This window comes from Camelus ferus, chromosome 18 (genome assembly GCF_009834535.1).
Source record: "Camelus ferus isolate YT-003-E chromosome 18, BCGSAC_Cfer_1.0, whole genome shotgun sequence".
In the NCBI taxonomy this organism is placed as follows: domain Eukaryota; kingdom Metazoa; phylum Chordata; class Mammalia; order Artiodactyla; family Camelidae; genus Camelus; species Camelus ferus.
In genome coordinates, this window is record NC_045713.1 from 7,388,245 (window position 1) to 7,414,996 (window position 26,752).

At 42.3% G+C, this 26,752-nt stretch overlaps 1 protein-coding gene across 1 annotated transcript in view; it reads right to left on the reverse strand.

Moving 5' to 3' along the window:
• Positions 1-14,102: 14,102 nt before the first annotated feature.
• LOC102512762 (cytochrome P450 3A12) overlaps positions 14,103-26,752 on the reverse strand; it is a 64,143-nt gene continuing 51,493 nt past the window's right edge. Inside the window, exons 14-18 of the mRNA XM_032459760.1 lie at positions 26,466-26,532; positions 25,395-25,555; positions 24,078-24,304; positions 21,747-21,909; positions 14,103-17,078 (exon numbers count right to left, since the gene is read on the reverse strand). Coding sequence (XP_032315651.1) covers positions 16,983-17,078; positions 21,747-21,909; positions 24,078-24,304; positions 25,395-25,555; positions 26,466-26,532 — 714 coding nt within the window. The 3' untranslated portion in view covers positions 14,103-16,982. The remainder of the gene's footprint in view (positions 17,079-21,746; positions 21,910-24,077; positions 24,305-25,394; positions 25,556-26,465; positions 26,533-26,752) is intronic.

Sequence of the window (26,752 nt, forward strand, 5' to 3'; positions counted from 1 at the left end):
TATGTCTGTCATCGCCTGATTGCAAAGCACAGTGTCTAAGTCAACCGAATATTTATTATTGCTAATAAGGAAGTGACAGGTCACAGGTTCTATCTTTGTAGGGACAAGGTTCCAGCCTGGACAGGTCAGCAGGGAGCTGAAGACTGTGCAGGGCCTCTGGAAAAGGCCACTGGGCTTCGCAGGCACCATAGTGACCTGTCTTGTATGTGTTAGGGGACATTCCTGGGATTTTAAAAATTTCACTGTGATAAAATTCACATGACATAAAGTTAACCATTTTAAACTGAACAATTTCGTGTCATCGAGTACATTCACAACGTTGTGCCACCACCGCCTCTGTCTAGTTCCAAAGCATCTCCATCACGCCCAAGTGACCTCCTGTGCCCATGAAGCAGTTTCTCCCCACTCTCCCCTGCCACAGCCCGTGGCAACCACCACTCTACACTCTGTCTCCATAGATTTGCCCTTTCTGGATGTTTCATATAAATGAATTTCAATCATATAATATTTCATATAAATGAATAATTTATGTCTGCATTCTTTCACTTAGTGTATTTTCGAGGTTCATCCCTTTTGCACCATGTATCAGTACTTCACTCCTTTGATGGCTGAAGAATATCGTATTACGTGGACACATCACAATTTGTTTATCCATTCACCCACTGATTTGCCTTGTTTTCACTCTTTTGTTTTTGTGAATGGTGCTACTGTGAACATGCAGGCACATGTACCTGTCTGAGAATTTGTGTTCCGTTCTTGTGGGTATCTACCCAGGAGCGCAAGTGCTGGGTCGTACGGTGATTCTATGCTCTCTTTCTGAGGAGCTGCCAAACTGTTCTCCATGGTGGCTGCACCATGTTGCATCCCCACCAGCCACGGATGAGGGTTCCAATTTCCCTACATCCTCACCATCACTTGTTCTTTTCCTTTTTTTTTTTTTTTTTAAATAAATAGCCATCCTAGTGGCTGTGAAGTAGTAAAAATTCTGGGATTTTGACTTTGTACAACCATATTAATTAAGACCGTGTGAGAATTTGCCAGAGACAGAGGGGGACAAGCAAAGCGCCTGGCTGGGAACCTACCCCAGGTGGCCCTTGAGCTGTCTTTGGACTCCAGGGACATCTGTGCTCTGTGCTGTGCAGACAGCTGGCTAGGGAGCTGGCTAGTCCACGGAGTGTGACCAACACGCCGGCCCCAGGTGAGGGATTGAAACCCTGTCAGCCTCAGCTGTCTGATCTATAGACTGAGTGTTAATAGCTGTGTCTTTCCCTCCTAAAGGAGCCCAGACCAGACCAGACCTGGGCCCATGACCGGAGGGGCTTGAAGCCTGGATCTGCATCTTGGCCTCCTGGTGGCTCTGCAGGAAGAGAACGTGTGATGTTGCCCAGTCGGACACAGGGCCCGCAGCAGGCCCTCTGGAAATGTTCACCCATGTGAGCTCATAAACAGTGCAGCTAGAAGCATAATCACAAATTATGGAATGTATTTTTTGTTAGCAAGAGGAGGAAACACGAGTTTCAGTTACAGCTGAAACGTAATTACAAGGCTGGGAGTTTGTGGACTCTGAAATTTTTATCTTTTTTCTTCTTGTTGATTGTACTTAAATGGCTCTTTTTATCACCTGCTGTGTGTGTAACCACTGAGTCATAAATGTTTAGGACTTAATTTCCTGGGTTCTCATGGGGGCGGAGTGGGGGTCTGTCCAGCTGTGTGAGCTCCGGGCCCTGAGCAGGACCTCCAGCCCCCCTTTCCCCACTCCTGTAGGACCTCAAATCCCCCTGGGTTGAAATGCTCCCTTCTCCTACCCTGGGGCAGAAATTGTTTCTAAAAAGTCATCAAAGTTGAGTCCATTGTTGGCAGAGAAAAGACAAATCCCAAAGGAACAAAAAACAGGAGTAAGGAGCACTCATTCCCTCCTTACAGACGTGGTTATTTATTTATAAACTCCAGTCATGACTTCCGGGCAGGGCAGGGACTAGGGCAAGGCGAGTGAGGCATTCCACATGAATGCGAAATTGCCAAAAATCTATGATCAAGATAAATTCTAATTTAACATAGTATTGTTTAAAAAATCAATATTAATGCAAAAAAAATCTACGCAGGACAAACCATCAAAAACTTTAAAGGAAGACAGGATCAGCAAGTTAATTTTACTTACATATCATGGTTCATCTAGTTAATGACAAGCATGCTGCTGTGTTTAGGGGTAAAGTGTCCTCGTTCTGCACATACATTGAAACGAGTCAAAAAATAAAGTGGGTTGATGGATGGATAGAGGGATGGGAAGACAGGTAATGAAGCAAACAAAGCAAAATCCTTATTTTTCAATTGAGGGGGTGTGTCCATGGGTATTTATTATACAATTTTTTCCATCTTAATGTTTAAATTTCCTGTATTTGAAAATTTTTGTTATACAATTTTAGGAAGGGATAACTTGCAATATTTCTTATGAGTTTCAAGACCTTTCAAATTCTCTTGTCTTCAAAGTCCCCACCTCCCCATGCCAGGCACACCCTCATCATATCTAACCTAGACAAAGACCACAGGCTCCTGTCTGATCCCATCTCAGAGGCAACCTTTGCATGTCTAATCAGGACACTCCCCTATTTGACCCCTCCCACAGTTCCACACTGCCTGTGCCTAGACTCAGTGACAGGTGACCACTCCTAGCTGTAGCGCACAGAGAAGATAGGTCACTTGGGCAAGGTAACACAGGCATAGAGCCAAGATTTCAAGCCAGGTGGTCTGGCCCCAGTCTACGGCCCCAGGGTCTACAGCCATGACTACTGGTACCCCAGCACTTCAGAACGTGCCTACGGTTGTAGACAAGGCCCAGAAAGAGGTGATTAAGGTTAAACGAGGTCATGCAGGTGGGTCCTAATCCAATAGGACTGGCGTCCTTATAAGAAGAAGAAATGAGGACACAGATACTCACGGAGGGAATGTGTGAAGATGGGGGAGAAGACGTCCATCTACGGGCCATGGACGGAGGCTTCAGAAGGAACCACAGCTGCTGACACCTTGATCTTGGACTTCCAGCCTCCAGAGCTGTGGGAGAACCCACTTCTGTTGTGGAAACCCCCCATCTGTTGTGCTTTGCTCTGGCAGCCCTAGCAAACTAATAGAGATCCCGTCTCCTCCCCCCTCAGGCTGGAGCAGTGGTGCGTGAGGGCACGTGGCTGTACAATAAGTCTCTCCAGTTCAAGTGTGAGGTCCTCTGGGTAGGAACCACAGTCTGTTCGTTTCTGTATTCCTGGGGCCTGAGAGTGCTCTCACTGGCATGGTGATTTTGAACAAATACATGAATGAAGGAATCATCTCCATTTTGTACAACTGCCTTCAAATTTTAGTAAGATGGTGAGTGCAGAGGTTACATCACTCTGTAAACAGACCAACTGATTATTCATTAATTGTTATGGCATAACACGAGCAGTCATGGGGCAGGATGTTGTAAGCCACTCACAAGTCACTAGAATAACAAGGGTTGAGATTTGGGCAAATGTGGCCAAAGCCCAGACCACTGATACCTGGAATGGCCGGATTTAAGCCCAGTGCCTGCTTCCAGTATGTTACCTGAAGTCAATCCAAGATAAGTCAAGTCACCAAAACCATAAAACATCAATACCTAGATATCCTGTCACTGCCATTTCTCTGCCAGAGACAGAGACAAAATGGAGAGAACTATAAATTGGGCTTAAGGGGAAACCCACCAGTGCACCAACGTGCCCATAGAATGGGGGCAGCAGGGTGCGGCCAAGAAAGGGATGATGCAGGCGACAGGGCAGATGTCAGGGCAGGATATAGCCCAGAAAGGAAAAAAGAAAAGTCAGTTTAGGGGAAAACCCACCTCATATCACAGTGCAGGACCAGAGAAGAGGAAATGGGAAAAGAACCGAAACCTTAGAAAATACCCTCAGAAATCCAGTGACTGAGCCATTCAGCAAACTGGATCTTCAGCAAACTGATCTGTGGCTAATTAGGCTGGTTCCGCCTAATCCACCTTGGAATCATTCTCAGGGTCTCATCTGTATTAACTTCCTTGGTCCTGTCAACAGCCCTATGAAGTAGGTGCTGTTATCACCCCTGCTTCACAGATGAGGAAACTGGGGCTCACTAAGGTTAAATAACGGCATCACCCAGCTTGTAAGTGACAGAGCTGGTTAATGAATCTAGGGAGAGCCTGCCCCTCAACCACCTCACCTACTGGAGGCACAACTCTTTACCCTCCAATCAGGACAGCGGTTGGGACCCTTCCCCTTCATGTGTGTAAAGAGACCCCTGTACGCACACACACACACACACACACACACCACCACCACCACCACCACCACCACCACCCGCCCTTGACTAGCAAGTCCAGTGACAGTCGTGACCCTGGACAGTCTTTAGAGTTCTCGGCTGCAGTCATCCAAGACGGTGTCTCAGCTCCTCTGTCTCTGTATGAATTACCTAGTGCTCTGTAACAAATTACCCTAAAACATAGTGGCTTAGAGCAACAAGTTTATTATCTCACATTTGTGGGTGAGGAATTCAGAAGTGACTTAGCTGAGTGGTTCTGGCTCAGAGTCACTCATGCCAAAATGCTGGCTGGGGCTGCCATTCATTTGAAGCTGGACAGAGCTGGATAATCTGTTTCCAAGGTAGCCCAGTCATGGACATGGCAAGTCAGGACGGATGGTGGCAGGAGGTTTCAGTTCCTCACCATGCAGCAAATTGCGTGTCTGCACAACATGGCAGCTGTTTTTCCCCAGATGAGTGACCCAAGAGGGAGCAAGGTGAAAGCACCTGTATCTCTTTTAACTCAGCTGCAGGAGTCACACACCATCATGGCCACAATATCGTAGTGGCTTCACATCTCAGCCCTAATCATGTGAGAGGAGACCACACAAGGCTGTGAATGCCAAGAGGAGAGAATCATTGGGACGCTCTTGAAAGCCAGCAACCACGGCCTACTAACACAGTGTCACCCTACTGAAAGGTATGCTAGGAGTAAAAGGCTTGGTGTCATGGATACCCAGCACATAATATGTACTCAATAAAGTCAGTACCCTCTCTTTCCCTCTCATCTTGACCATGTGACTCCAAGGGTCACCCCTGCTTAGTCCTTGGCAACTCTTCCTCTGAGCTGACCCACTACCCCACTGCCACCTCCACTGATCCATGGTAACATGAAGGCTTATTGCTTTCCCCAGCCCCCTCAGTTCTCGTCTCTCTTCTGGGTCCTATACATCCTACTCTGCCTGAAGCGAAGGAGGAGATTTCCATTGACCTACTGTGGTCTAACAGACCACCCCAAAATAGCGATCTTTATTTTGCTCATGAATCTGGGGCTGACAGGGCTCAGCTGGGAGGCTCTTAGCTTAGATCCCTCATGTAGTTGCAGGGATGCTGGAGCTGGGGTCATCCCAAAGGCTCTCTTCACATGTCTGTGTTGGAAAGACTCCAACTGCTCTGGGAGAGGACCTGAGACTCCTCAGACATTTCTATTTTTATAGATAGATGGATAGAAAGAAAAATAGGTAGATAGAGTGATGAAAGATATATATCAGTGAATGATAGATATTGATGGGTGACAGGTAAAAGATAGGCAGATATAAACAGATGGCAGATGAACTGGTAGATAAAGATAGATGACTGGGAAATATAGGCAGATAAATAGATGATAGAATCTCATACACACAGACACTTACACTACCACAGTTTCAAGGAGTTTTTGCATTATCAAACAAGATTCCATGGAGAGGACAACTGTTGGCCTTTAGGAGTGAATGTGGAAGTTTAGACACTTCTACGTCTGGGGCCTTCCAGCCCCATGGAAGTGTGTGAATCACCCACTCTGCAGAAGTTCTCAGCCAGTCTGTCATAGGAGAGGAAGTAAATTCCTGAACTAACCAATGTTGACTTGATATTTCCCTGCTCCTGCTTCTGTATCTTTCACGTCTGAAGAGACAAACCTGTTTCATCCTAGCTTTTCATGTATCCTAGACACTGCACAGAATAGACATGACCAGAGAAGCCTGTCAGGACTCCGGGACCATAAAAGCAATTTGAAGGGAGGGCGGGAGGGAACCCACATGAACACAGTGGCAGCGTTCCCCTCAGGGTCACTGCAGCTCCTCCTCCCCAAGGTTCCCCATGCTCAGCTGGGATGACAAAGGCGCTCAGTAGAAGGGGGATGTTTACGTTGTCCTTTGGAAAATTACTGAACAGCATCAGGCATCACTGAGACACTGATGATTTCATAGGTAAGCCTCATGAAAGGTGTTGACAATTATTTTCTGAAATGGTAGGTGAAGCTGGAGTTGATAATGCTGGAGCCCAAACTTCAAAACCAACATCGGCCTCCTGAGGACCGAGGAAGACACGTCTGTGAAAGGGATACTGATACTTATTAAGCTCTCATTGCATGCTCCCTGGTCTCTATCCTAAATAGTTCCACTTTGAAGATGGGGAATGTGAAGCAACAAGTACTAAGGTATACAATATTAAGCAACATTTTCAAGGTCACACTCATAAGTGTCTATAGTGGTGGAAGTTACCACATCCCTTCCTGTGCTGCAAATTCAGCCCCAGTTACTGGGAGCACTGGCTGCTACCAATGAGAGGCTGCCCCATTCTCTGGAGAAGCTCCCTGGGCCAAACTAAAGCTATTTCACCTGGGAGTCTGTGCCTCTTGGGGGATGAGAAGGACAGTCTGTGACTGACCAATGGGTGCAAATGCTGGCCCCTGCCTCAAACTGGGATTCACTCTGTATAACAATTCTGGGTCAGGGCTCCCTGTAGGGTCAGTCTTTATGGAAATCACATCTTCACTATGGAGACCACATCTTCACTCATCTTTTCCTCCTGCCCTACCCAGATTCCCTCACTCCCTCCTCCTGAGAGCATGCTCTCCATAAACTATTTGTGCCCAAAGCTCTGCCTCAGGCTCTGCTTTTGGGGAACCTGAGTCAGGGGCTGAGCTTGAGCTAATTTGTGCACAGTGACATTCAGCTGAGGGACATACAGGCCCTGAAATTTAGCTCAAACTCTGTGACCCACACAATGCAAAGAGGAGACTTTGTCCTCACTTGACCAAAGCCATTGATTGGTCTGGACTCAGCCCTGGATGATACTGGGATTTGAAACCCGGAAGCTCCAGCTTCACAGCCCCTCATCTCTCAGTCACAGCCCCTCATCTCTCAGTCACAGCATGGTGCCACCTCCTTATATTAAAATAATAAAAGGAAGATGAAGGTGAGAGACAGGAGAGCTGTGTAAGCCAAAACGTTACTTTGTGCCTTGTTACCCATCAATCACAAACTTACTGAAGAGTCTGTTGAAAGAATTATCTTCCAGATGCATCTCAGAGTAAATTGCCAGTCTGAGATTTCATAACCCGCTGTCTCACCCACAGACAGTAACATCATCTACCTGACCACAATACGAACTCAAAGTCAGGAAGTTAACACAGACACATTACTGCCATTTAACCTCAGGGCCCCAGTTCTTCACCTGTCCCCACCATGTCCTTATCGCAGAAGGACCCAGCCCATGAGTTACCTTTAGATGTCACCTCTCCATAGTCTCCTTGAGTCTGGGACATTTTAAACCCATCTTCGGTTTTCATGACGTTGACTCTTTCAAAGACTACAAGCCAGTCACAGACACGGAGTAGAATAATCCTTAGTTTGGGTTCATCTGACTCTTCAGGGTTTCCTTCAGGTTTGCCTCCTGGGCGGGAACATCACACAGGTGAAGTGAGTTTGTCTCACTGCGTCCCATTAGGTAACATGCAGTCAATTTCTCCCATCCCTGAATGCTTTCTCTGATCCCTTGATTAAAGAGGTGTCTGCCAGGTTTCTCCACTCTAAAGCTACCCTTTCCGCTCTGTAATAAATGGGTATTTGGAGCAGCACTACCTTGAAGCTACTAAAGTATCCTCATCAAATTGCAATTTATCCATTAATTTATTTTATTTATGTATATCTGTACATACACATGTTTTTCTATTTTCTTGGCTTATAATCTCTTACTGTCCTTATTTATTATGATATTCAAATTGTCCTCGTTTGGTCAGTGTAAGTCCCTCAGGCTGGCTTCTCTGTCCTTTCGATGTGTCCCCACTGATGTTTACATTTCCTTGTTTTCTAGCACAAGATGTTCCAGGGTCATCACGTAGTTTCCCAGCCCTGGAATCAGCCATTTCTCTAAGCCCTGGTTCCTTTCAGTGGAAAATATTATGTATAAGCCCCAGGAGTTCTGATATGTTTCTGCCCCATTTTGGTGCTTTCTCTGGGCTTTGTTAAGTAGCCTCATGATACAATCCCCAGTTGACAGATGTAGAAGCTGAGGTCAGCGAGTGCAAGTGGCTTCCCAACAACTACTGATCACAACAACATGCTATAAATAAGCTAATATGAAGAAAGATTGGAAAGTCCTCTGCTGCACTGAAATGCCAATATTCAATGTTTGCCATTTTATGATAAGGGTCACTATGAGAAACAGTGAGACCCAAGGCTGCAAAAGTGCTTGGTTAAAATCCTGGCTTCCATCTAGATAGTCACCTATGCCCAGGAATCCCCTAAGTGTTTGTCAAACTGAGGGCTCCTCCCATCTCAGCGGGAATAAAGACAGGTGTAAGTCATGAGGAGACTAAGGGTCTTGTGCAGGATCTACTCTGGGTTTCATGAGAATAAGGATCGTGATTTCATTATAATGCCTGGTGACCTACAACCAGGAGACCATGCATACTGGAAAAGACATCAGACAAAGGCCTCTTTACAGCCATGCTGGAAGGGGCCGTGTCAGTCCTCTTCTCCTGAAGGGACAGTAACTCCTGTTTTTGACACCCAACTTTGACAGAAACCAGCATGAGCAGGGCAGGATGAGAAGAAGACAAACCCTGAGTAGACGCCTGACCCAAGAGGTCATCAGGCATTTGATCTTCCGCCGAAGATAGATTCCTGTGATAAGCTTCAGAAATATACTTAGAATGTCTTTTTAGAAATTCAGTTAAACTTTACAATAATGTAACATGGGAACAAGAGGCCATCTGGGAAGTGAGTCTCAGGCAATAAATACCAAAAAACCTCAGAGACAACAATACTAGAAATTAATATCACTGAAACAGAACTTTTTCTCTCTAAAGTTACCCTCTTTTCTACCAGAGCCAAATTAAGATTAATTTGTTTGCACAATAAGTCTGGTGTCAATAAATTTGGCCTGATTATTTACACGAGGGTAATTGACCATACAGGCTCTTTTAAATTGGCTGTACTGGAACCTTTTATAAGGAATCTCAAATAGAACCTTTAAAAGGTCTTTCAAGGCAAGAAAACCTATGCTAAGGCCTTACCATCTGTGATATCTATAGATTTAAGTGAATTCCTCTCTTCTTGAGGTCCCCCAAACATCTTGAGATTCCATAACCTGCTAGGAGGTAGCCTTCCTTATTCACCTGATAAGGCTGCTGGGAACCTAAGAGTTTCCAATTTCTTGAGGGATCGGGTACAGAGGAAATACAAATCTTTCAATTCTGCTTACAAAGGTTATGTCATAATTAGCATAAGGGGGAAGATTTCCTTATATCTGAAAAACAAAGATTAAACAGCCATTTGTAACTAATTCTTGTTGATCTTTTGTTAGCAGTTTATGAAGCCATCAGCTTTTCTATAAGAATTTTTAACTTCTTACCCAGTCCAGCAGTACGATCTACAAGTTATCAGAAACCTGTGCTTGTCAAAAGGTCCCTTCTGTGATTCTTGAAGGTGGAGCATTTTGGCAAAAGCTTCAGAGGACAACAATAACTGTCTATAAATGACAAAAGACTTTAAAAGGGACTGTTAAAGACTTGATTACAATGCAACTGGCAAATAAACTTGGTTTCCCTATGACAGACAACATTTTTAAATGACAACTAGACTAATGACTGGTAACATTATGCCAGGACATATTCAACTTTTAGAAACTTTGTATAATTTCTAGAACATTTTTATTAATGACATTTACCCATACAATAAACCTAAGAAAGTTGATCACCACTCATTTGACAATGGTTCCCATGTAATTTGACATCCCCAATAAGCCTAGTGAGTCTAAAGTCTTTCTCTGAGACGCTTCAGGGGCCCCATGAAGCACCCCAGAGTTAGCTAAAGGTCAAGGGAATTTCAATTAGAATTTGATCTTTGGGAAGCTTGTCAAAAATACAAGATATTTTAAAACACTTGGTCAAATAGGCTTGTAGGCCACTGTGAAACAATCCTTATTCACTTAACCAAAGTGACAATGAAAGATTTCAAAGACAAATACAGAAAGTTCCAACAGATCACTTAAAAGATAAAGTAACTTACAGTCTGTTCTCAAAAGCAGCTCAGTATTCCAAGAAAAGCTTGTACTCTTCCCACAGAGAGAAAAACTGCAGTCTTACAACAGCTTACTTGTAATAACAAAATTCATTCACTCAATGAAATTCAATTTAATCTTAGCCAGTCCTGACCACGCACAAGACTCCTTTTGCCGAGTTCCTTTCCCACAGACGGTCCACAACTTTCTGTATCCATGGTAGTTTCTCCCTTATTTTCCTTCCCATTTAGAATAACCAGCTTTCAGGCAAAATTAATTTCTTTTCCCTTAACAAACTGAATTTCCATCCCTTATACCTTCTTTTACTGAAAACACATATCCTACTTTCCTTGCATACCTAATTTTATATATTTCAATTTTTAACCCTTAAAAACCTTAATCTCTAGTGGAAAACCAAGAAGCAAGCAATTAAAAATAGCTTGTCACTCAGCACTTCCTGACAGGCAAACTTACGAACATATTCTGTGACTGAATTTCTATCCTCAGTGGAGCACAAGACGTACGACCAATGAATCCAAACATCTTTAGTTTTTCTCTCATAAGAAGATGTAGGTCAACTTAGACTTTTCTTAAGCAATTAATGTTCCAGTATTTCATCTTATTTGAATAGATCTGGCTATTCAGTGAATTCCCTTCATTTAACTTGATTTAACAGAACTCTAAAGTTTCAAGTTACCAAAAATCTGGAGAAAATATTTTTAAGTAGACAGTCCTAAAGCAATTATTCCTAAAGAGTTCATCTAAAAATTCTTATCAAATCTACATTTGATTTACTTAGAAGTTTTATATCAAGTTATTTTTCTTGCTGACAAATTTTCTAACAAGAATAATAAGATTTTATTTGACTTCAAGTAAACCTAGGTACAACAAAAGTATTATACTTAATTTTTTTTTCTTTTGGGGGGATAATTAGTTTTTTTTTAGTGGGGATTGAGCCCAGGACCTTGTGCATGCTACCACTGAGCTATGCACTCCCTCCCATGCTTAATGTTGATGTCTGTATTAATTAAACTGACAAAACTTTAGTGACAAATATTAATTTAATACTATTTCCCAGATCACATGAACCTGAAATTCATTTGGGTTAGCTTCTTTTATATTTCTGAGGATTTACATGTGCTTAATTTCCTTTAAATTAATTAAATAGAGCTCTTTGACAAATTAGTTTTGACAATAACACACATCTACAACACACACACATATATACAGAGATACGTACAAACACAAAGACACAGAGACCCTCAGGTTCCCATTCCAAAATTTCAGCCATGAATCATGTACAATATACAAAACTCAACAGTTACAAAAGAGGAGCATTCAAATTGGGTTTCTGGCAGATGGGACAAATCCAGGTCTCCTGTTTAGATGGTTAAACCCTTTTTACTAACATTTATGGAGAAGACACTTAAGATTTATACTTGTCCTTGACAAGTCAAGTTCCAAATGACCTATCACCCCCCCATCTTTTTTTTCCCAATAGGAGTTACATTCCAGAAATTTCCATTTTAATATAATGGCCTAGAAAAGAGTTCTGGAGAAGACCAAGTAGAGCTTTTATAAGTCAAAGCATTGGAGGAGACATGCAAGTTTCACCTGGGGGAAGTTTTATTCCATTAAGGCTAGTTGCTGGGGGTTTTGTTTTTGTTTTTGTTTTTTAATATAAGCTTCTTAAGATAAATAGAGGAGGTTTGGGGAGTGGTGAATAAAGATTGCTGGGCTGTGAACTGTTTCTGGAGCCACACCTCTGGTCCTATAAAGACTAGATTCGTAAAATAAGAACAGCTGTTTTTAACTTCTCAGAATTTCTCAGAAAGAACTGAGTTACCACTTAAATGATATTAAAGGAATGATGTACGCACCCAACCACGTTGGAATGTTTTTCTTTCCCTCTGGGTATATTTAGCTTAAGGGAGAAGGCCCCAACCCCAGATTCCTATCAGGCTCTGAATACCGGTTATGAGTTTAGTGAGACCGGTGGCCTCCCATCTTGATAATCTATTTATAAAAAATGTTGAGGATCCTCCCGGGATATAAGAAATTCTTTTAACTATGGCCCCCCGTTCACCCTTGACCTGAAGAGGGCTGCCTGCAGGCTCAGTGGTCCCATTTCTAAAGGTAACCTTTTAATAATCTCTTCTGAGTGGAAAGGCAATTCAGACAGAGGACTACTAGAATGAGTACTCAGATAAGGGAGGAGAGAGGGGAGCAGTAGTTAGGTCAGTCTTTCAGTTTTTTTGCTTTAGGTACCTTTTACATCATTGATTTTTCATTTGCCTTCTACAGCAAATCCTCCAGTGACACTGTTTTGGGATTTTGAAGCCCAAAGGCCAGGATTAAATAGCTCTCTCTAATCAGGTTTCTGCACGCCAATTGAAATAGGCACAGCAGTGTAAGATGACAGCTCTCTAAAATTTTAACAATTTAGAGGTCTTTCCAATCCAACACATCCAAGGGGTTAGACTTACAAATATTTTCTCCTGTTCATCTAATTTAGAAAAGGGCAAAACTCTTACTACTCTTATTTCCAACAGACCCTGCAGGCAGGTCCAGGAGACTGACTGACATGGGAAGAATTCTTGCCTTCTGCCAGCTTTCTCTAACTGCGCACACAAAAATCAGCTTTGGAATGCCAGAAGAACCCCACCTTGGCTGTTTCAGGGTGGGATTTCCTTTACATCCCAATTAAGTAAGTACTTGCACGTATCAGTTCCACAAGTGCCACGCACAGACCCAGCTGGTACTCCTGTAGGTGGGTGTCCACTGGGGAGCTGAACTGTGAGGCACAATTTCCGTTATTAATTTGGTAGTCTAATTCAGAAATGAGATATGATCTGAATAACCTTCTGAGGACAGTGTGGTGGATGAGATGTGTGCTGATTCAGAGTCTAGCTCCCCAAGGAGTTACCCTTTAGGTGGGTCTCAGCTCTTTTACATGTCTCGGTTGCTCCAACAGTCTAAAACCACCGTGGATGCTCAGAGCACTAGGGGATCAGCCTTTACCTTGTGCATTTTTGGTGAGCAGGATTTACTTAATTGTTGCAATGGGATTCCCTGTGGGACCACTGCACATCACAAGGACTGATCCTCAGACACTTACGTTCTCAGTCAATTGAGGACACATTATGGCTGGAAGGAGCAAATTTCCCTTGTTCTTTGCTGGTGAATAATTCATTCTCTCATTTCTTTGGCAAACAGCTTGTTCAGGCCAGATATCAACTTGTTTGTTTTCAATTTAAGCCATGGTTAACAAAACCCAGCCACCGATATCTCCCTGGATCTCCTGCCCAGATCCCCCTAGGTTCCTGCCTCAGAAATGCATTTGGTGCCTCTTAAGACTCCATGTCCTGAGTAAAAACAGCTTGAACAAATTAGGATCCGCACTTAAAAACAAGGAGATCTGGTTATCAGGAGAACTCACTGGAATACCTGAGGAATATTGAGAAGCCGGTGGTCAGAGATCAAAGGTTCTGTGCTGGTACTGAGCGCAAATTTGGGGTAGACTTCGGGTGTCCACCGGTGGGTATCTCTAATATCCTGCCAACTATGCCATGCAACGGATGATGAAAAATTAAGTAATAGTCAAAGAGAGAAACATAAATTTTCATCTGAGCCAATCTGAAGATTATGACTGGGGAGACATTCTTTCAGAAAGCTATGAGGAATGTTCTGCCCATTAGAGTTCAAAGCACAATTACATACGTTTTTGAGACCAAGGTTTTATTCATCAAATGATGTATGACAATTTCACTACCCAGATCTGCACATGAAAAGCAAGTAGTGGGTCATCATGATTCCTTACAAGATTAAGAAGTAATGTTATCACCTAAGGAGTTATCCTGCTGGCGCCAGGATTAAATAGCTCTCTATAATCAGGCATTCCTGTATTTTCTAAGGAGATATCATTACGGCAGAACACAACGCATACTAAAGGCGGGGGTGGGGGAGTTGGCTCAGCCAAATGACAGAGAATTTTAGGTTTTAAAATTTTGTTTTCCTTGTCCTGCCTTAAAAATAATTTTGTTTTATCGTATTGTATAGATATACTATAACATTTTTATCCATTCATTTATTGGATTGCCTTCTCTCCGCCCTTTGGCTATTGTCATGTCAGTAGTGCTGTCATGAACATGAGCTGTTTTCAGCTTCTCAGGTGTCCACCCAGGATTGCAATCGCTAGGCCACGTGACAATCTGATGTTTACATTTCTAAAAAGCGGCCAAAATGTTTTCCATGGTGGCTGCACCATTTATATCCAAACCAACAAAGAATGTGTGTTCCAACTCCTATACATTCTCACCAACATGTGCTTTTTGATCTTTTCTTTTTCTATAGCCACCTAGCAGTTGTGAAGTCGTAAAATTCCTGGAATTTTAACATTGTGCAACCACAAAAACAAAATGGTTAAGAATCTCTGAGAAATTGCCAGAGACAGAGGAGGACAAGCAAATAGTGTGACTGGAAACCTGCCCCGGGTGGCCCCTAGCTTTCTCTGGATGCCAGGGACATCTATGCTGTCCGCTGTGGAGATAGCCAGCTTTTAGGAATCCATAGAATGAGACTGACATGCAGGCCCTGGGTGAGTTATTTAAACCCTCTCAGCTTCAGTTGTCTGTAATCTATAAAATGAGTGTTAATAGTTATCTTTCCCTCTTAAAGGAGCCCAGACCAGACCAGACCCTACCTGAAGCATGGATCTGCAAGTTGACCTCCTGGTGGCTTTGACTGAAGATGACATGTGACGTTGCCCAGCCAGACACCTGACCCTCAGCAGGCCCTCTGGAAATGTTCGTTCACATGAGCTTATGAGCAGTTCAACTAGTAGCTATAAAGGACAAGCATACTAATCACAAATTATGGAATTTATTTTTTGTTAGCAAGAAAGGGGTCATGAATTGAAGCTGTAGTTGAAAAAAGTTGGGGAGTTTGCTGACTCTGAACTTTTATCTTTTTTCATTCTTACTGATTGTGTTTAAATGGCTCTTTTTTTTTACCACCTGCTGTGTGTGAAGCCACTGAGTCATAAATGTTTAAGACTTAATTTCCTGGATTCTCATGGGGGCTGGTGGTGTCTGTCGGGCTGTGTGAGCTCAGGGCCCTGAGCAGGACCTCCAGCCCCACTCTCCTCCCCACCACACAGACACACATTATCTATCTGCCATCTATCTGTTGATACCATCTGTCTGTATCATCCGACCATCATCATCTATCATCTATCTAGACAGAAAGGCATGGATTTATACCGATAAATTCAGTTCCTATCTCTGACTGCACAGGATCTATTCTGTTTTTCTCCTTTTCGGAATCAGCTGCTCCCTTCTCCAACACAGAGAAATCTGGCTTCCATTATCTTTAATGTATTTACTTACTTGATTAATCCCCCTTTATGAAGCCATTGCCCCTCAATCCATTTCCATCCATGGATGCCCTCCTCACCCTACTTGGGTTCTCCACACCCTATTTAAGCTCTGGCTGCCCTCCCCAGACCACCCTTCCAAGTGGACAACCTACTCACCTTGCTTGGGTTCCCCACCCATGCCAGGCTGCTGTTCCTGTGGACACCCTCCCCTCCCTACTTAGTCTCTGACTTGGAGCCACTGTGCCTCCCTTCTCTGCCCTTGACCTGCAGTGTGAGGCTGCCCACCGTCTGGGCCTCACCTACTGGTTTTAGGACTGGATTATCCAGGAAGGGGAGCCAAGGCAAGTGAGGGAAGAGAATGGGGTAGGAAAGGGAAAGGAGGAGCACTGTGCAGCTTCTGATACCAGCTGAAACTGACCAGTGCCTGTAGCCTTTCTGCCCAGTCAGTTGACCAATCAGCTACCTTTTATTCCACGATCATTGTGTTCAGATAATTTGGAGTCAAGGATGGAATACAAAGAGGCATGAAAAAACATCCCTTACTGCCTTCCAGAAACATGAGGGGAGATGAGATGAAAACATTAAATCAAAACCAATAATAGAATAATAAGTGTCTCAGCTGAGCGTTACCCAAAAAAGGTAGGTTTAAACTATGAATAGACTTCCTAAGCGACGGGCAAAATCACCGTGGATTAACTCTTACTATTTAATATGTCAAATAGGGGTTTTGATAAAGGTCCCACCCCTCAGTGATTGTAATGGTTAGAATCATTCAGTCACTGAATCTCCCTGATTTAGTGGTACACATTCCCCCTAATGTGCACAGAAGCATCAGATAATACTTTTTGTAAAGAGATATTCAGTGACTTGTTCAATGTAATATTTGATTTAGAATATTCTAAATCTGTGATATAAATGTCAGTACTTCAGTCACTACAATAATTCTCATTTTCATTAATTTGCTGATAAAAATTGTTGAGAAATTTTCATTCTTGGTCAGGGCTCAGGAGTAGACGGCACTAACTGGGGGTGGGTAGAGATGGTCTTATAAGAACCTGAGAGGCTGAGTCTACATATCTAGCTCTTACTAGTCACTTTTTTTTACATGACCCAACATACAACACTCCATGTAGACCCTGAGAGAGCTAAGTGAACGCACAGAATCCCTAGTCACCCATCATGTGCTGTGGGTGACGCCCATCTTTATTTCTGGGTTTTATCACAAAGTAAATCCAGGTCTCTGGTGTTCCGGGATGCAGCTTCCTTGCAGAACAAGGGAAAGTCAGGCTCCACTTAGTGTCCCATTTCTGGGCACAACCTTTAATACAATGGGCTTTTTTGGTTGTATAATCCCTTGAGTGCCTAATTCCGGGGGGATCTGCAACAGTTAAACAAGTGCATGAGAACCAATTAATGAAGCATCACCAACCAAAGAAGCAAAGTAGACAAAACACATTATGTACAATAATGCTTTATAATCATATGAAAGCTACTTTTAGCATCATATATCTTTGATTTTTTTAACTACCAATTCAATATGTTTAATAGATACAGGGACAGTCAGGCTATCTCTATTTCCCTGATTGAATTTTTAATAGTTTGTGACTTTCAGAGAACTGATCTATTTAACTCATGTTATAAAATATATGGGCATAAAGTTGTTTGCAGTATTCCCTTAGTACTCAATTTTTAAATTAAAAAATTTTCCACTTTTATTGAGATATAACTGCCTTACAGCAGAGCATAAATTTAAGATTGCAACATAATAATTTGACTTAAATATATTGTGGATTATTACCACAATAAGTTTAGTTAACATCCGTCATCTCACAGACATAGAAAAAGAAAAGAAAAAGAAAAAAATACTGTTTTCCTTGCATGAAACTTCTTGGGATCTACTCTCTTATCCCATACAGAAATGTTAACTAGAGTCGTCATGTTTTACATTATATCCCTCATACTTATTTACCTATAACTAGAACTTGTACCTTTTGGTCACCTTCATTCTTTGATTCTCTATACTTATTCTATAAGCTTTGTCAGGACTGGACAGTGGAAACATTCATTCATCATTCATTCTTCAAAACATCTACTGAGTACCTATTCTGTACCAGGATTGATACAAAGCCATGATGGCCTGTGTTCCTCCCCCACCCCACCCCCCCGCCCTTTTTTTATGGCCTGTGTTATTTATTGATTTATAATTTAAGTAAAAATAATGAGTTTTTAAAATTTACTGGATTCTTAGACATTATGGCAAACTATCTTGAAAAAAGATACAGAGGTAATTTCATGTACGTTGAAACTTGCCAGGGAAGCCTGAGCACATATTACACATGCTAACTGCATGGGCCTTCCTTGACTTCTAAAGAGTTCAGGCACCTCTCCCAGTGGAACCTATCCAGTTTCATGAGGGGAAGAGATCTTCATGAAGCATTATGTCTATTTTTTAACATCTCCTGGCTCCTAAGTGTAGTGCAAATGATGAACTTTAAATGACCTACAGTGTTTCATCTGACACTTTCAGCCCTGTTTTCACCCAGTTACTCTGTCAGTGTTGGGGGACACCAACAGAGTGACTCTAATCTCATTTGACTGAAGGGAAAGCAAATTGTCATGGGGGGAAGAACCCCAGCCTGGGGATGACTGGGTGGAGCTTACAGGGAGCATCTGCCCCTTGCAGACGTGTCAATGGCCCCCTTTCTCTCAGGGCTGAGTCCCCTGTCTGTACACATTTACAGGACTGCCATAAAGGATGCCCACAATTAAAATGGAAACCATCTCTATCCCTGTCTTCCCTGGGAAAGCCTTCTCAACTGGAGCAGCTTATTAACCGTCCGAGTCCTGAAATAAACCTTAACATAGGGCTGTGCTTGATGCGAATCAATGACAATTGTTCTTTCAGAGGAGTGGCTCCAGATCTTTCTATAAACATATGGTATTTTTAAATTTCAAATGGCATGCTTATATTTCCCCTGCAGACAAACAGAACAAGCACGTACATAGATGTCATTTGTTAAATCTTTAAAGTTCAAACAGGTCAACATTTGTATCCAAGACCTGTAAATTTTTTTATGTAAACATTTTTTAATTGAGTTATAGTCATTTTACAATGTTGTGTCAAGTCCAGTGTACAGCACAATTTTTTCAGTTATAAATGAACATACATATATTCATTGTCACATTCTTTTTCACAGCGAGCTACCACAAGATCTTGTATATATTTCCCTGTGCTATACCATATAATCTTGTTTATCTATTCTACATATGCCTGTCAGTATCTACAAATTTTGAACTCCCTGTCTATCCCTTCCCACCCCCCACCTTGGCAACCACAAGTTTGTATTCTATGTCTATGAGTCTGTTTCTGTTTTGTATTTCTGTTTTTTTGTTTTTTTTTTTCAGATTCCACATATGAGCGATCTCATATTGTATTTTTCTTTCTCTTCCTGGCTTACTTCACTTAGAATGACATTCTCCGAGAATATCCATGTTGCTGCAAGTGGCGCTATGTTCAAGACCTGTAAATTAACTGCTCATCACTCCTTAAGCCTTTACCAGATGACTGGGAGGCACCATTAGGCATTTATGAAAGGAACACAATGAGGGGCTAGAGTTAAAGATGTTCTTAGGTGCAAAGAAAACATAGAAACCAAACTGAATAGTTCAATGACAAAGTGTTAAGTTACATGGTAGGACCCATGATGCCAGCCAGTGGTACCTGAAAACAGAACAGAGGGGACTTGAGACAATACTATAGAGCTACAGTCATCAAGACAGCATCATATTGGTACAAAAACAGACATATAGACCAATGGAACAGAATAGAGAGCCCAGAAATGAACCCACAAACTTTTGGTCAACTAATCTTCGACAAAGGAGGCAAGAATATACGATGGAATAAAGACAGTCTCTTCAGCAAATGGTGTTGGGAAAACTGGACAGCAGCATGTAAAGCAATGAAACTAGAACACTCCCTTACACCATATACAAAAATAAACTCAAAATGGATCAAAGACTTAAACATAAGACAAGATACAATAAACCTCCTAGAAGAAAATATAGGCAAAACATTATCTGACATACATCTCAAAATGTTCTCCTAGAACAGTCTACTCAAACATTAGAAATAAAAGCAAGAATAAACAAATGGGACCTAATGAAACTTACAAGCTTCTGCACAGCAAAGGAAACCATAAGTAAAACAAAAAGACAACCTACGGAATGGGAGAAAATTTTTGCAAATGAAACCAACAAAGGCCTGATCTCCAGAATGTATAAGCAGCTCATATGACTTAATAAGAAAAAAACAAACAACCCAATCCAAAAATGGGCAGAAGACTTAAACAAGCAATTCTCCAAGGAGGACATACAAATGATCAATAGGCACATGAAAAAAATGCTCAATATCGCTAATTATCAGAGAAATGCAAATCAAAACTACAATGAGGTCTCACCTGACACCAATCAGAATGGCCATCATTCAAAAATCCACAAATGACAAATGCTGGAGAGGCTGTGGAGAAAAGGGAACCCTCCTGCACTGCTGGTGGGAATGTATTTTGGTGCAGCCACTGTGGAAAACAGTATGGAGATTCCTCAAAAGACAAGGAATAGACTTACCGTATGACCCAGAAATCCCGCTCCTGGGCATATATCCAGAAGGAACCTTACTTCAAAAAGACACCTGCACCCCAATGTTCATAGCAGCACTATTTACAATAGCCAAGACATGGAAACAGCCTAAATGTCCATCAATGGATGACTGGATAAAGAAGATGTGGTATATTTATACAATGGAATACTGTTCAGCCATAAAAACCGACAACATGACACCATTTGCAGCAACATGGATGCTCCTGGAGAATGTCATTCTGAGTGAAGTAAGCCAGAAAGAGAAAGAAAAATACCATATGAGATCACTTGTATGTGGAATCTAAAATTAAAAACAAACAAACAAACAAAACATAAATACAAAACAGAAATAGGCTCATAGACATAGAATACAAACTTGTGGTTGCCAAGGGGGTGGGGGGTAGGAAGGGACAGACTGGGATTTCAAAATGTAGAATAGATAAACAAGATTATACTGTATAGCACAGGGAAATACGTACAAGATCTTATGGTAGCTCACAGAGAAAAAAAGTGACAATTAATATATATATGTTCATGTATAACTGAAAATTGTGCTCTCCAGTGGAATTTGACACAACATTGTAAAATTATTATAAATCAATTAAAAAAAATTTTTAAATGATCTAATTTCAAAAAAAAAAAAGAACAGAGGGGAGAATGGGCTCAGGACTGTTTGGAGGAGGTTCCATGGAGAGGCTCAGGGACTGAGCTAGAACTTGAAGAGGGAGGACAGAATGGTCGGGGGAGCGGGAAGGACACACGTGGAGTTATTATTGGAATGCAAAAGGAGCCCAGCCCGATGGCAGCAGGACTCCTGGAAGGTGAGGGGGACCGTGGGAGTCTTCACATCTGGCAGAAATGCTTTCAATCAGGGATTCTCGCCTTGTCTGCACATGAGACCCAATGGGGGCGTTTTGAATGCCGCACTCTGGGGGAATTACATTAGAACGTCTGAGATGACCTAGGCACTAGGGTTTTTAACTCCCCCATGATTTCATTCTGCAAGCAGTGGCTGAGGACCACTGCCAGGAGAGCTTCTGGATGTTCTAGCAGAGAAGCCCACCATTGAAAAGTCATGATGTAGTAATCACTGCGCTTGTGTCTGTCACACACTTCCTTCCAGTGGACGTGAAACAAAGTTTAAAATGTTGCTCAGTTCAGTGGACTGCCTATAGTCATGTCCTGCTAACTGCATTGACTCTAGACGGCCTGTATAGATGGGTCTTCGTAAAGCTACAGACATAGCCATCCAGAGTTGAAGGACAACTGAAGGTTAAATATGGCTCCAAAAGATTCTCTGGCTATAGAACAAATTATTCTTTGAATAGAACACATTCTTACACATATATAAAGACTCCTAAGTTTAAAAAAACAATAAAACATTATTAATGCAGATAGGTAACTGTCTCACCTGTGTTTCTTTGCAAGGTTTAAAGGAGAAGTTCTGCAGGACTCTGACAATAGCAAGTTTCATGTTCATCATAGCAAACCTCATTCCAATGCAGTTTCGGGGTCCAGTTCCAAAAGGCAGGTATGTGTAAGGATTTATGCTGTCCTGGTTCTTCTTGTTGAACCTTGATCCAAAGAAGTAGATGAAACAAATTAATGAGACATAAAAACCACAAGAGCTCCAGGTCTGAGGTTTTAACTTAATTCTTCAACGAACAGCACTGGGGATCCTTTTGTGGGCAAGTCATGCATCCCGCTGTGGCTACTTTGCTGTGAGAAAGGTCAGCTTCAGATCCTTCCCATCCCCTTTACTCTATAGGAGCTCCCAGTCTTGTTGAAGAGATGAGATGAATGCTTTTTAAAAGAAATTATCTTTAGACACTAAAATTACATTCAGAGTGGTGAGATGTTCATTCTCTGAAAGGTATTTAGGAAATGAGACTGATTGAAGGAAACACGGGTTCCTGTCTCCAGGCACACCTATGTCGGTCATATCCTCATGGGGGAAGGAAGCAGGCAAAACACCTCCCACTGTTAAAAGGTTATCTTACCCTTGTCTTCTCCTGCCTCCCGCTCTGCTTGTGACTCTCTCTGTGTGTCTCTTTCTCTCTCTCCCACAAACTGAGGATGCTTAGGTCAGCAGATTTACACAAGCACATAATGCTACTCTACTCTCGTATTACCACTGATTTCCTTGTCTAGCTGATACACTAGCCTACAAATTCCTTCATGGTTAGACTTATGTTTTGTTCAAATATGACTCCTCAACATTTGAATATATTAAGGAAAAAATGTGGATTAGGGGAAATGATAATGGCATTTATGGCTACGTGTATTTTACAGAACCCCTATTTTGGAGACCATTCAGGACTACTGATAGACAATGTGACATAAAATAACATGGGGACCAGGAGAAGGGTAGCATGTGGATGACACAGACATGAGGGGAATGGGCACAGATAGATACATTAGAAGTGGTTTACAGGCTTGTGCCTATAGAACATATTTGTATATGAGTCAAGTATGCACACACTTATGTATATGTCAAAAATTCTCCATAATAGGCTTTTTTAAAACATTTGGATTTCTTCTTGGCTGGCCCAGTCCCAGGCACAGGTAGGAAAGAACTAACTGACTCCCTGCTTGATGGCTGAATGAATGAAAGAGAAGTACAGTGAGTGGTCTCTGGCTTTGGGTTCATGCTGCTGCAGTGGGGTGCTCCTGAGCTTGGAGGAACCACAGAGGTTCCCTGGTCCAGAAAACAGAGGTCTTGGTCAATTCTGACTTCTTCGACAAGTGCCTCTGTTCTAGGTCATGCTAGCACTAGGGACACCATGGCAAACAAGCCAAAACCCTGCCATCGGGGAGCTTATAGTCAGGGGCTCATAAGTGTCCAGATTCTAGCTGGTTCCCTGAAAGTTCAATCCAAATTTTGCTCACCATATAGTAAATGGATCTCTATCAACTCTTTCCAGAGTCCAAGCTGCCATAACCAGACTTTGGCTCTGAGTTCCCAGAGGAGGATACTCAAGACCCCTCCAGGGAGGATGTCCCAGACGTCTAGAGGTCACAGGGCTTCTCTTTGGAAGGTCACCAAGTACTGAAGCAGAAGGGAGGTGGCCCAGGACTGCAGACGCGGACAGCACTGGGGGCCTATGCTCTTGGCCCTCAGTGAGGCTGCCTGAACCACCAGGGATGAGAACCTCTGGGTCCTCAGCCTGAACTCTCACTATAATGGTGGAGGCACAGCCAATATTTAAAGAAATGAAAATGTTGGAATGTTAGTGGTGAATTCAAAGAGCTAAAGAGAATAGACAGAAAAATTTAAACAAAATATAATGCCTACACACCTAAAATAAGACAGTAGTTAAGTAAATTATGGCATATGCAAAAATCATACATGTATATATTTAAAAACATAGACTGCTGTTTACAGTTTACTGTTAACTAAGGTAAGCAGTTAAAAACCAAATTGTATATAATACCATTCTAAGTTTTAAAAATCTATATATGTACAGAAGAGTAACCATAATGACACACATCACATTATCAGTAAGGCCTCCGTTAAGGTACTGGAAATGTATGTGGCTATAACTTTCTTTTTTCTAGTCTACAGTTTGTAAACCTTTGACTCAAACAATGGTCATTCTTGGAATAAGAAAATGCATTTAACAATAAAAAGATGTAAAATAAATGATTATACACTCACACATTTGTCACCCATAATAAAAGTCATCGGAATACACTAAACAACCTGTATCAGGGTGGGTTCTCTTTCCCCAGGATCTTGTACCTCTCAGGGCGGAACTCCTCAGGCTCTGGCCAGAGCTCCGGGTCTCTGTGAAGAGCAAAGACTGGCACCATCACCACTGTCCCTTTAGGGATGAATACCCCTTTGATTTCCACATCTTTCTTACAGGCTCTCTCAAGTCTACCAGCAATTGAAAATAGTCTAAGAATTTCATTCACCACCATGTCAAGATACTCCATCTGTACCAGGGCATCGTAGGTGGGGGGCGCCTGGGAAGAAAGAAACAGACTTTGACAAATTGAGATTTGGGATCAACTTTAAACTCAGTCTATGTAGCACTATTGAAATGCTAGGATCTCCAGAGAATAATTTAATTGGTAAAGGATCTTAGCATTCATAGACATTTTAATATCCATCATGTCCTTTGATCTGCTCAGTGGCCCCTTGAGATGTGTGGAGTAGCTATGACTATGGGAGGCCCTGGGGACAACTCCTAAACAGGGTCTGTAATCCCACACACTATCACGTAGTGCTTTTTCTTTCTCACGAGAACATATGGGACTAATGGACTATGGCCCTTACTCTTAAGTGGAATAGTGTGAAGTCACTGTTTCCTTTCAAAAGAAGGGTCACACATCTATAACAAGGAAAAAGAATCTATCAAAGAGCGAAATCTCGATTCCACATAAAGTATTCTGGTTGAGAACTGCTGATTGCTAATTCTTTTGAATATCCACATATAAAATTTGGAAACACTATATTAGGTAAAAACTGTATAAATGTGGTGCCCTGCCTTTCTGACTCGGGTTGACGAGGTGGCTTGTTTGAATCAGTGGAAAGTATCCTAAGTGTGATACAAGCAGAGTTTGAAGCCACCCGTATGATTGGGCTTCTTGCTCCTGTCATCTACCACTGATCTGAGAAGCAGACACAGGGAGTACGAGGGACATGTGGGGGGCACATGTGCAACTGAGGCAGCCCAGCCAGCTTAGCCAAGGTCAGCCTGGATCAGCCAACACCCAGACCAGTCAAGTCCAGCCATATCAACAGGTAACTATGCAGACACTAGCGCAACAAATGCTTATTGTTAGATGCCACTGAGGTTTTATGAATTTTACTTGGCATTATCTTGACATCTGATTTGGCAGGACCAGCACTTTTTTCAAAGTACTTATATTGCTGTGAGGAGCATGCATTATCTGTGTTTTCCCTTTGTTTTGCACTCTTTAGATCCTTCCTAGATAGTGTGGATAAAAGAATGGATGCTTATGCTTTTTGCAACAATCTCTAAGAAGTGGCAAGGAGGCGTTCTTGCTAAGGCTTCACCTTACCCGCCCCCTTCAGGCACCATCCACTCACCTTGTTGGGGAAAGTCGCATCGATCTCCTCCTGCAGCTGCTGCTGGACATCGGGGTGCATGGCCAGTTCATACATAATGAAGGAGAGAGAATTGCTGGTGGTCTCGTAGCCAGCAAAAATAAAGATAATGCTTTGGGCCACAAGTTCTAGGTCAGATAGAGCTGAAAAGAAAGTAAAGCCATTTTAGGTAGATCATGTCAGTGCTAAAAAATCACAGTTTAGATGATGAGAAATTCAAATGAAACTCCCAAATCCCTAGGGGAAAACATGTAAAAGTAATTCAGAGTCAAACTGAGAGTGTTTTTCACTCTGACATCTGGCTCATAGAGACACAAAAAAGCAAGAATTATCTTTAAAAAACAAAAAATTGTCCTGCCCCAACTATATAGTTCACAACAAAAACAACACAAAAGGAATGTAAGAAAGATCTACAGAATTCTGACTCCCCAGTGATGATTTCTGTGATTCAATTGTGGGCAAATTCAACTATCAAATTATTTCCTCCAGTGAGCGTAAACCCCACGATACTCAAAGTTTATAGCTGTGCTCTCTAATACGTAGCTATTTAAATTTTAATTTTAATTGATTAAAATTAAATATAATTTAGCATTGCAGTCTCAAAGCCTTCTCCCACATGTTAATGACAAAGGGAAAAATTAAACTTTACAGTAGATTAAGCTAGTGAGCATACTTCAACCAAGTGTTCCCAGTTGAGGTCACCAACACTGGGGTAAAGTGCCTCCCAATGCGATGAAGCCTTGGTGCAAATTCCCAGGCAGAGGTTCTGACTTAATGAGTCTGGAGGAGCCTGAGAATTGACACTGGAAACAAGCTCCCCAGAGGCTGGGCTGCAGGTGGTCCAGGACCAGGACTGACTCTGGGTGTGACATTCTTGTTGTCCTCGCCCTTCACGCTCTGAACAAAGTTGTGCCTGCGTAGTTCTGGGAAGTACCTCTGGCTACTGTTTCTTTCTGAACATATCATCTGCCTGGAAAACTCCCTGCATATTTTCAGAACCACCGCCCTCCCCTGTGCCTCCCCTCAGTGGCCCTCCGAAGCACTCCTGGTTACCTTTATGGGTGTCAATTTCTTTGGAATTCTGGGAGTTAATCATCAGCTGAAGTAAATCCACTCGGTGCTGGAAACAGAAAGAGAAATTCTGATGACAGAAATTACTTGTGAAGTCATAAATAAATCAGGAATGCAGTATATAACCTCTTTCCTCTGAATATAGCCCCTTAAAAAGCAGAGGTCTGACTAGTATTGCCTGAGTCCCCCATCGACAGGAACATTCAGCTGCAAATCTTGGAGAGCACGAAGATTCCCCGAGGCAAACCCGGCCGCCACGCCCAACGGCT